At 26.7% G+C, this 12,228-nt stretch overlaps 3 protein-coding genes across 3 annotated transcripts in view; all 3 read left to right on the plus strand.

Moving 5' to 3' along the window:
- Positions 1-12,228, plus strand: part of LOC128951652 (uncharacterized) — a 54,732-nt gene that overhangs the window by 1,727 nt on the left and 40,777 nt on the right. The window lies entirely within an intron of this gene.
- LOC128951648 (uncharacterized protein F54H12.2-like) lies at positions 4,770-6,107 on the plus strand. Its single transcript, XM_054296895.1, has one exon. It carries the CDS (start codon positions 4,770-4,772, stop codon positions 6,105-6,107), a length of 1,338 nt encoding a protein of 445 aa, XP_054152870.1.
- LOC128951649 (TATA box-binding protein-like 2) lies at positions 8,143-8,596 on the plus strand. Its single transcript, XM_054296896.1, has 2 exons — positions 8,143-8,509; positions 8,583-8,596. Exons 1-2 carry the CDS (start codon positions 8,143-8,145, stop codon positions 8,594-8,596), a joined length of 381 nt encoding a protein of 126 aa, XP_054152871.1.

Genomic DNA, 12,228 nt, shown 5'->3' on the forward strand with positions numbered 1-12,228 from the left:
CCACAATTATGTTTCCGTTCAGATAAACTGCACAACGTGACAACAAATAAAGTAAATAAGATATATCAGGCAGTATCTGAAAAACGTAGGATTGTTAGGGGACACCCTTTATATCAAACTGTCCCCTATGGATTTTATGAATAATATGTTAAAACTATTTAATACTATTTATATTTATATTATTGTACTAATTATTTGAAATTAATTTGAATAAAATGTGATTAAAAACTATTTTTATGTTYAWTTTATTTACATTAACTATAAATAAACATCTAAATATAAAACTAAGTATAGATATTGAGGTCATAATTGACTATATAAARCAATGTTTTTGATAAAATTATTTTATACTCACTACTACTATGGCTAAACGACAYTTCAAAGACAGTTATTTGAAAAAACTATTGGAAGGTATTGTGTTATTTATAATAAATTATGTAATTAATGTATTTAWATATCATTTCAGAACCACCACTTAARAAACCAAAACARGACCAATGCATTCAAACTGAATTGATTCGTTTGAAAAACATGAAATTTTATATGCTYTCAGAGCCRGGAATGAAAATTGTAACMGATAGATTGACTGCAATTGGACTGAAAAATGATATAATAGAAGATACTAACAAATTAGTAAAATACTTGTCCGAGTTAGCTACCTGTGAATGGAAATTTGATTCAAAATCAAATGTATAAAATTTTATAAAAGCTTAATAAATATTTTTATTATTAAACCTATGTTTTATTTATTTAAAATGAATTGCATTAAAGTGGATCGAAAACACATTTCATTTAAACACCCATTCACTTGTATGGTCGCTGGACCTACAAGTAGTGGTAAAACTGTACTACTTAGAAATATATTGGAGAATTATAAACAAACTTTATATTTTACTGATATACCAAATAAGTTAAAAATTGTGTGGGCATACGGACAATGGCAAGAATTGTACACTAAATCTATTGCTGACTGTGATATACAATATATTGAAGGCCTACCCAATGAAGAAGAAGTAAAAGAGATTAAACCTCATCTCATAGTTATTGATGATTTGATGACTGAGTTGGGAAATAATGTTAAATTAGCAAATTTATTTACTAAAGGTAGTCATCATATGAATATAAGTGTGATATTTATATCACAAAATATATTTCATCAAGGGTCCCAAATGAGGACAATTAGTTTAAATTGTCATTATTTGATATTACTTAAAAACCCAAGAGATAAAAGACAGATAATTAGTTTAGCTTCACAGATATATCCGGAAAATTCAAAATACTTTATAGAAGTGTATACTGACGCCACATCTGTTCAATATGGTTATATTAAAGTAGACCTAAAGCAGGATACACCTGAAAAATATAGAGTACAAACAAATATTATACCAATTAATAATAAATTGAAAATTATTTGCTATATTCCTAAGTAATGTCTGATAATTTGAAAAAATATTTTAGAGATTTGCAGTTTGTTTCTAAAATAAAATGTAAGAAAACACAAAAAACATTATTGAATTATTTAGCTAAAGACCCAAAAGTATATTTAGCTATAAAAGAAATTGGATTAAATGTTATAAAAGGAAATATAAAAACTAAAAAATTGAATAAAAGTAGAAAACTTTTACTTAAAAAGTTTGAAAGGAAACAAAGTTTAAAAACTTGTAAAAGTGTTGTACAAAAAGGAAACGCTTGGATGTGGTTAATACCGTTACTAACAACTGTATACGAATTAATAAAAAAATAATGTCATTCAGAAAAGTTGAATTGGTTACTAATGATAGTGATGATGACATCGATATGGATATCTCAACAATGAGTGTGGATAGTAAACCGTTTGATAAAATTAAACCAAACACATTAGTAACTAAAAACATTGTTGACAATGTTACAAATGATGGCAATATTAAAAACAATTTATCACATATTAATAATTTTCCACATATTAATAATTCATTTTTAAGTATAATAGAAGATATGGTTTTAAAAGTTTTAATTAAAAATAATTTAATTAATACAACTAAAAAACAAAGCAAAGTTAATACAAAAGTTCATAAACCTAACAAAAAAGTTGTTAAAAAAGTAGTAAATAAAAAGATTGTTAAAAAATCTAAATCTAAAAAATCTATACAATGGATCAAAATATAAATGAGTTGTTGAATAAAATATATTATGATCCACAAAATAGTGGATCATTTAGTGGTGTAAATAATTTGTATAAAACTGCTAAACAATTAAATCCAAATATAACATTAAAATTAGTAAAAGATTGGTTAAAAGGAGAGTTAACTTATACTCTACATAAACAAGTACACAGAAAATTTATACGAAATCCTATTGTTGTGACATATATTGATGAGCAATGGGAAGCAGATTTAGCTGATATGAGAGAATTTGCTAATAAAAATGATAAATATAATTATATTTTAACAGTAATTGACTGTTTTTCTAAATTTGCATTTACTGTTCCATTGAAAGTTAAAACAGGAAAAAGCATTACAAATGCTTTTAAAACACTATTTAAAAACAGAAAACCATTATCTTTACGTACAGATAAAGGAAAAGAGTTTTTAAATGAAATATTTCAAAAATATCTGAAATTAAATAGAGTTAACTACTTTCACTCAAATGATTATAAAATAAAATGTGCTATAGTTGAACGCTTTAATCGTACATTAAAGTCACGTATGTTTAAATACTTTACTGCTAATGGTACGCGAAGATATGTAGATGTACTACAAAAACTTGTTAATGCATACAATACATCATATCACAGATCTATAGGTATGTCACCTATTGAAGTGACTACAGAAAATACAAAACAAGTATACAATAACTTATATGTTAAATCTAAAAAGCTTAAAACACCAGATGTCGCTACAGGAGATTTAGTACGTAAAGTGTACGAAATGTCTAAATTTGATAAAGGTTATTACCCTAACTGGACTGATCAAGTCTTTACTGTAGTAAAGACTATAAAAGGTGATAATCAATATGTGTTTAGACTAAGTGATGGACAAGGAAATATTATTGAACAACGATTTTATCCACAAGAGATCCAAAAGATCAAAGAAAATCTATACCGTATTGAAAGAGTTATTAGAAGTCGTGTTAGACGTGGTCGTAGGCAGTATTTTGTTAAGTGGTTAAACTATCCGGAAGAATACAACAGTTGGGTTGATAGCATTCAAGATGTCTATACTAAATAAATTGTGTAAAACTGAATTAATTTTGTTTACTATTCAAATGTCATTAATGACAATTGTAATATTTGTTAGTTTAATTAACTTAACTTTTGAAATTGGCAACAAAAATTTATGGGCAATTATTTTAACTAGTTGTATTGGATATATAATGCCTAATCCAAAACTAAAGTTATGTAAAAATGTTATAAAAGGCACTGATACTGTATTTTAAAAATAAAAATGAATTGTTTACTAATTAACATACTGTGTTTTATTTTATTTATTATATTTATTGTTGTGTTATTATTTTTAAGAGATAAAGAAAAAATTATTTGGAATTGTTATTTTGATAACAATACACAAATGAAACTCTGCGAATAATGAGTAAATATATTACTTTAGTTAATAATGTCAAAACATTTGACAATACAATGTCTGATTTTAGGACAAAATTAGGCAAAACCGTTAAACTTGATGATAGTTGGTGTGTTGGTATATCTGAAATAACTTATACCAAGTCATGGTATAATATACTAAATGATCATAAAATTACATTATTTGATGAAATGGGACGTATATATGGTAAACAGTCTAATGAATATGATGATAAGTTTACACTTAAAGCTGGCTATTATGAAACACCACAGAAATTAGTTAATGAAATTAACAATATTTTGACTTTATTTACTGACATTAAACCACCAAAATTAGCTTATAACGAGATTAATAATTTTATTACAATTCATGTTGGTATAGTTGAAAATGTAGTTAAAATATTTCCTGATTTGGGCGATGAAATTGAAAACATTTTAGGTTTAAAAGATAGAAAAGCTACACATAATTATTATTATGGTAGCAATAGCTTGGTTAATATAGTATTCAATGGAATTGAAAATAAAAATATTATTAAAGGCTATCATCCTGTAGAGATTAGTGGCGGTTTTCATTCACTATATTTATATAGTGATATTGTATACCCATCACTAGTTGGTGATACATTTGCACCTCTACTGAGAGTAGTTGAAATACCTAGAAAATATAAATTTGGAGATACAGTACATTTAAATTATGAAAGACCTCAATATAGACCTGTAAGACTCAATGAATTTGAAACACTTGAAATATCTATAAAAGATGATAGTGGTTTATCTATACCATTTAAATTTGGTAGAGTAACTATAACTTTGCATTTTATTAAAGTATGAATAATCCATATATTGATTACTATAAAATCCAAGCCGGTAACGGTATTGTATCTTATGCTGGACATAGATACCAGTCCGGAAATGGTATATTTGGAAAAATATTTAAACACATTAAACCTGCATTAAAATATGTAGCAACTAAAGGATGGGATGCATTTAACGGTATTGGTAATGATATACTATCTGGTAAATCATTCAAAGAAGCCGGCACAAATCAGCTGATACGATCAGCTGATACAATTTTAACAGATGTTAAAAATAAAGTTTCAAATGTTAGACAACAAAAAGGTTTAGGACGTAAACGTAAATTAAAAACAAAAACTAAACCAAAATCTTATAAAAGACGTAAAACAGTTAAGAAAAAACAAAGAAAATACTAAAAATGTCTACAATACACGAATTATCATCTCTAATGACACTTCCAGAAATGGATGTCTTTGGAGTACCACCTACCCAACTAATGATTGAACGAGATGTTCAAACTGAACACCGTCCAATAAGTACATTATCTAATTCAACAAATACTATTGAGTTTGAAGTGCATACAGGTTTAAATGAATATATTAATTTAAGCAAAAGTGAGCTATATTTGTGTTTAAAATTTAAACTACAAAAATCTACTGTATCAACAACCCCTGAAGTTAAACAAGAAGACTGGAAACTAATATCTCCAATCAATTACTTAATGCATTCATTTATTAAACAAATTGATGTTAATATTGGTCAAACAACTGTTACAACATCATCAGTGAATTATTCATATGTGTCATATATTGACACATTACTTAACAGTAATAGAGATGCAAGAAAAACGCATTTAGAGACTGCATTTTGGCATAAAGATGAGACACCTATGGATTCGGTAAATGAAATAAGAAGTAGTCGTATACGACCGTCAGGTAACTCGTTATCTGACGGGTGTGAAGTTGAAATGTATGGCAATTTGCACATTGATTTAGCATCACAAGTAAAGTCATTACTTGGAGGAGTCACACTGAATATTAAAATCTATCCACAAGATCCCAAGTTTTATTTAATTTATGATAAAACATTGATACCAACAGTTGAAATAATGGACGTAAGACTGTTTATGCATAAATCTATTGTTAACCCGCAAGTAGTTGTGGCACACAATAGAGCACTTGAAAGTGCTAATGCCCGCTATTTTATTACACGAAAGGAAGTAAAGACATCAATTATAGCTAAAGACACATTAGATTGTTATTTAAATAATATAATCAATGGAGTGGTTCCTAGAAAAATATATATTGGTTTTGTTAGTAACGAAGCATATAATGGTTCATATAATATGAACCCATTTTATTTTAAAAATTACAATATCCGACACATTGCTTGCTATGTTGATGGCACTCAATATCCACACAGACCATACACACCAGACTTTACAAATAAAAAATATATGCGTGAATACTTTGGATTATTTGAAACAGCAAATCAAATCAAACATTCAACAGATATTGACATAACACGGGAAGAGTATGCTGAAGGTTATACATTATTTGGATTCAATTTTACACCGGATTTATCTGACGGAGTAGCAAAAAGTGGTTATGTATCAACAGTTGTTAGAGGTAACTTACGAGTTGAACTTAAGTTTGCCTACCCTATACAAGAGACTGTAACTGCAATCATATTTTGTGAATATGATAGTTGTGTAGAAATAGAGAGCTCAAGATTTGCTATTAAAAATTTTCAATAAATTACTATGAATACATTACAAATAAATAATTATTTTAAAAATTGTAATAAATATTATGGTACATATCCTAGAGATATGCTACCAAATATTATACCAAAAGCTAGTGGTGTTATTATTAATACAGATAAAGCTAGTGCTCCTGGGGAACATTGGGTTAGTGTATACAAAACAAATAATGGTAGCATTATATATTTTGATTCATTTGGTTTACAACCACTACATATTGATATCTTAAATTTTATAAAAGACAATACTGTAAACGGTTGGTATTACAACTGTATTAATTTTCAAAGTGTATACTCTAATACTTGTGGATTATATTGTATTTATTTTTTAACTAATTATTTTAATGGCGGATCATTTGAACAAATCCAAACTGTGTTTGGTTTTAACCCTCACATTAATGACTGTATTGCCAAATTATTATGTAACTGGTAAATGTCATTTATCAGATGTGTATAAAAATTTTAGTGATTATTATAATATTTACATTAAAATAAAAGATATTTACAATGAAAAGTTTCTTATTGTTATGACTGATGTAAACGTAATTAATGGTACGTTAGCAAATATTGCGTCAACATATAGACATCGCATTGAGCGCTATTTTATAGAAGAAGGGTTTCCTCTCAACAACGAACACGACTTACTTTTTATAGTAAACAAACTTAATCTCTAAAATGAGTAAAATTAATCAAATCTGTGGTGTAATGGACGCACAAGGTTTTGTTTATAACAATATCTTTGTCCCCCGTGAGATTGCAATAATATCTCACACTTGTAAAATGTCTGAGTTGTGTGAGACAAACCTAACTTATAGAGATATGGAATTGAAAGATCGGATTACCAACCTTTATTTGGCCAACAACTTATTGGGACTATCGTTACGTACAGTGAACACTGAGATAACACAAAACTCAACAATGGATGCCAAACAAATTATTATTGAGATGTATGAGAAAATCAAAAGCAAAGAAAAGCCATACATTGGTATTAAGTGTCTACAATTGGCGGATCTATTGGACATGTGTGCTATACCTTACGTTGAATTGGATCAGTATGGATGTCCTAGTCTTAAGACATTAAAGAGAATGTATGGTGGTCGTTCATGTCATTTTCATGAACGTATCATACCAGATAAATCTGATATGAGATGTGCTCAACACAAGTGTGAGCTATTGTGGAAATGGCTTAAAAATTACTATTTGTTTTCATATTAAAATGTAAATAATTATACAATTTTTATTTATTTATCAGTAAAATTATTTTATTCAATTAATTTGTTTTGTTTATTTATTACAATATTAGTTTAATAATATACAATAATTACATTAATTAAGATATTTAATGATTTCATCTTTCATTGACAATAAATTGTCAATTTCAGGGAATATGACATTTAATTTTTTAATGTTACCATTACTAATGATACTAAAACAATACAATTGTTTTTTCAAACGCATGAATGAGATAACTCGATGATCTCCAAACGAACCAAAGTCTTGGTTTTCTAGCTTTTTCAACAACTCTTTGAATTCATTACCATATAAATAAACGCCATGTTTGGTGTAGAAGACATCTTCTCCATCATTGCAAACAGTCAGTCGGATGTCCACAAATTTTTCACCGTTTTCATGTTCCAATACACGAACAAATTTGTCAAATTTGTTTTCGCCTTCAGTTTTGCTGAAAATGGATTTTTGAAACAATGTTTTGCCAACCATTTTGATGATAAAAATTTAATTCACAATAATAATCAGATATAACAAAACTAATAATTACTAATACAATAATTGTGTATACACTTTGCTTTTATAATAAATATTTTATAGAGTAGTCAGATTTTACGGTAGTGTAATACATTATTTGTTGTTGCAATAGTAGTTAAACTACTTATTGCAACAGATGTTGCAATAATTGAAGCAATAGTTGTTAAAAAACTTGTTTCAACTGTTTTTGTAATAGTTGATGCAATAGTTTATGAGTATATAAATACATCAACATTTATTATAGTAATACAATTTGCATTATCAATATGCCTGTGATAACTAATGTTTCGATGACAGCTGATCTCTTTGATATGATTGGTTTTATTGATTTAAGAAAATTGTGTAACAACTGTTGTAATTGTGTATATCACAATTACCCATTTGTGAGAGTAATTAAACGGTATCGTAACCCTAATGCCACGGTTATGATATACGACTCTGGTAAACTAGTATGTGTTGGCGCAAAATCAAAAAATGATGGTCGAATAGCATTACGAAAGACTGCTCGCATAATACAAAAACTCGGATATGACATCAAATTACATAACTTACGTGTGACTAACATTGCTGCGTCACATGACCTGAAAAGCGACTTGAATGTAGAGAAATTAATGAATCAATTTAATTGGAGCAGTAATTATGAGTTGGAAATATTTCCACATTTGAGAATCAATTGTGGTAATAAAAGACATATAACTCTCACTAGAAAAGGGAAAATGATATTGACTGGTGTTAATACTAAAAAAGCATTGAATGAATTATATGAAGAGTTTATTATTAAATACTTTGATTACTTAATAAACAAATAAATATGAAGAAAGTTAGATTTGATGACAAAATACAGATAAAGACTATGTATGTTTGGTCATATGCTTCAAGACAAGCTCGTATATCTAACTGGCATTGGATAGTTTTTAACAGACGTATCCATGAATATAAATGTAATCTTATTGAAGAAAATATATCATATGTATTAGATAAAGACTTTAGAAATAAAATTTTTAACGAACGCTTTTGTAAATAAAATTATTTTTATTCAATTATTTATTGTATAAAATTTACATAAATAAGTTAATTGTAAATATTTTTATTTTCTGTATAATAAAATAAATCATTAAAAATAATTACATAATTAGTTATTCATAAACAATATTATCTTTTACGTATTTATAAGTAGTGTATATAGTTAAGTTGTTAATTTGGTATTTATTGACAGCCATATGGTTCACTATTGATACGGTTAACTCTTTGTTAGGATATTTAGAAGCTTTCGCTATTAACAAATCCAAAAATTTCTGTGTTAGTCCAAATTCAGGTATAACAATATTCGTGATGTTTGGTTTCATTAATGCATCTCTTAGATATCCATGAAAATGATTGAAGATATTAACACTTTTATCAAATACAATAGTCTCACAAACTCCTGCTGTTTTGCTTTCTAATACAGCTTTAAGGTAGTTGTTGTAAATGTTATACAATACAAGTACTTTGCGATTTTTTACGTAAACGCAAAAATTAGAGTAATTTCTCATATTCATTGAAGTCTTATAAGTACCAGTTTTTCTCAGTTTATCGACAACTTTTCCAAATCCTGGTAGACTTTCAACAATAGCCACTTGTTTACCCGTATCAGATTTAAAGTATATTGAAGGCGTCAGTTGTTTAATTAAATTGAATGCATTAAAAACGTATTGACCGACATCATAGTCAATTGTCAGTTTTTTCAATGATTTGTTGGCAGAAAGACTAATCCATTGATCTTTGGTTAATTGTTTGTTAATAATGAGTTCTTTCAATTTTGGTGAAATAGGCAAGTGTTCACATAGTAGTTGAGACGATACTTCACCGTCAATGTGCACTTCTTTAAGTATTTCGCCATACATTTCAATAAATTTCACAAAATTGCTGTTATTGAATTTTATCTTATCCATAAAATTAATGGCCTTAATTTTTGCCGGAATATCCAAATCAAGAATATAGATGAGTTCTTCATCAATTGGAAATTTGTCACCCCAAAAGAATGACACTTCCTTCAAATATTTGAAATTATCCAAAAATAAATGCATTGATTTATTTTGTGTAATAATTGCCAAATTGATTTCCAATTTAGTAATGTATGCCCATTTTGAGTGTAATGACTGCAAACACTTATCGCCGAGTGCTACATATCCTAAACCTAGAGATCCATAACGTATTGTATTGTCATCGATCCGTTTATGCCAATCAAAATCGTAATCGTCGGTAATTCGGAGAACTCGATGATAAACAGGAAGACATTGTTTCCATTGAGTTGAAACTTCACTTAGACATGATTTGTCATCTGCGACCAGCGGACTTAATAGTAATGCACACAAATCATCTCCAAATCTATCGAAACTATCTCTAGGATAGTTATTCATAGTGCTAAACATAAAATATGAAAGTAAATAAAAAAATGTTTTTAATTAATTAATATTAATTTTTTGAAGATTTTTTTTGAAAGTTTTTTTAAAGTTTTTTTTAAAAGTTTTTTTAAAAGTTTTTTTTTAAAAGTTTTTTTAAAAGTTTTTTTTAAAAGTTTTTTTTTAAAAGTTTTTTTTTTAAGTTTTTTTTTTAAAAAGTTTTTTTTAAAAAGTTTTTTTTTTAAAAAAGTTTTTTTTTTGAAGTTTTTTTTGTGCTTACTTTATTTTTTTATAAATAATCACAAATTATAAATTCAAGACTCAGTTATACACTGATATCTTCCACTGGCGAGTTAATTTGATGTATGTTTGAATACAATGCTAGCCTCAATCCAATGTATTCCGTACTACAGTCTATAAGACACTAATTTGTTAATTTGACCGCTTATTAGTTAATTTTTCATAATTATTTTTTTATTAGCTCAAACTACACATTTTTAAGCATCTTTTAAGAATAAAAAATTTTAATTTTAATTACAATTAAAAAAGTTATTAACAATTTAAGTTAATTAATATATACAGTATATGTAATATTATTGCAATACAGTGTGTACATATTATTTCAATACAGTGATGTCATTATATTACATGTATTGTATGCAATAATTAATGTTAGTTCGGGTAGTTGGTCAGCTCGGGTAGTTGGTCAGTACGGGTAGTTGGTCAGTTCGGGTAGGTAAGGTTCGGGTAATTGGTCAGTTCGGGTAGGTGGTCAGTTCGGGTAGTTGGTTTGTTCGGTAAGTTGGTCAGATTGGGTAGGTGGTCAGTTCAGGCAGGTAAGGTTCGGGTAATTGGTCAGTTAGGTTAGGTTGGGTTAGGTTCGGTTAGAGGTAGTGGTGACGTCATTAGTGTAGTACACTTAGGTTAGGTGGAGTCACGTGATCACGTGAACCCCCTCTCCGTGACACAGTTATATGGGGGATAGCACTGTGCCTTCCCCTCGTGAACCATGTTGTCTTAACTACTTATAATAGATTAAGTTATATATACATGTATAATGAGGTATATTTTGTCTAAATTTTTTATTTTAAAAAATAATAATATAATATTACTGTAATTTTTTTAAGAATAAATATATTTAATTTATCTTAAATATATATATTAAAAAAAATATTTTTAATAATTTTACTGTTTTTAATTAAAACTGCAGAAAATCAATATATCGATGCAATATATTTCGCTAACCGATGACATCATAAACTATACAGATATTGTTTATTCAGAAATATTTTCAAGTATTGTATTAATTGGCGGCAAATATTCCGTCACACAGTATAACGATTTGTTGGGATATTTTAAAATTATTGAGTTTAAAGTATTTTATATATTGTTTTATGTGTCTTAATTTATTTATTTTTTAATATAAATTTTAATTATTATTATAATTAGTAATTATTATTAAGTTATAAAAAACAAATTATACAAAATTATTAGATTTTTGTTTAAAGTTTGTATTTTAAATTGTTTGTTTTAATATATATATATATATATATATATATATATATATATATTAGTTGTATTAATTTGTTTTTTTATAAATCTTAGTTATATAAACAATATTTTTAAAATTAATATTTTATTATAATTTAATTAATCTTATTATAAAAATAACTAATTTTTATATATATATATTCATATATATTATAGTTTTGGTATTTAATGATTCAAAGCGTTATATTTTGTACAACAATATTGATATGTAATGAAATGTTGTTTTCAAATATATCATCATCAAGGTTAGTATTTTAATTAAATATTTAATTAATTAATTATATATTACGTATCAACTAATATAATAATAATAATGTTTTTTTTTCTAATTATTTATTTAAAAACTATAACATAGTTTTAAATATTATTTGACATTAATATCTACAAAGTTGTGGTTAGTAACTAATAACATGTTTTTTA

Source organism: Oppia nitens, unplaced genomic scaffold (genome assembly GCF_028296485.1).
Source record: "Oppia nitens isolate AA-2021 unplaced genomic scaffold, nextdenovo-longstitch-racon4-pilon3 scaffold1_pilon_pilon_pilon, whole genome shotgun sequence".
In the NCBI taxonomy this organism is placed as follows: Eukaryota; Metazoa; Arthropoda; class Arachnida; order Sarcoptiformes; family Oppiidae; genus Oppia; species Oppia nitens.

Excerpts from the sequence above, each read along its gene's own strand:
- LOC128951648 (XM_054296895.1), top strand. The coding sequence starts at position 4,770 with ATGTCTACAATACACGAATTATCATCTCTAATGACACTTCCAGAAATG.
- LOC128951649 (XM_054296896.1), top strand. The coding sequence starts at position 8,143 with ATGCCTGTGATAACTAATGTTTCGATGACAGCTGATCTCTTTGATATG.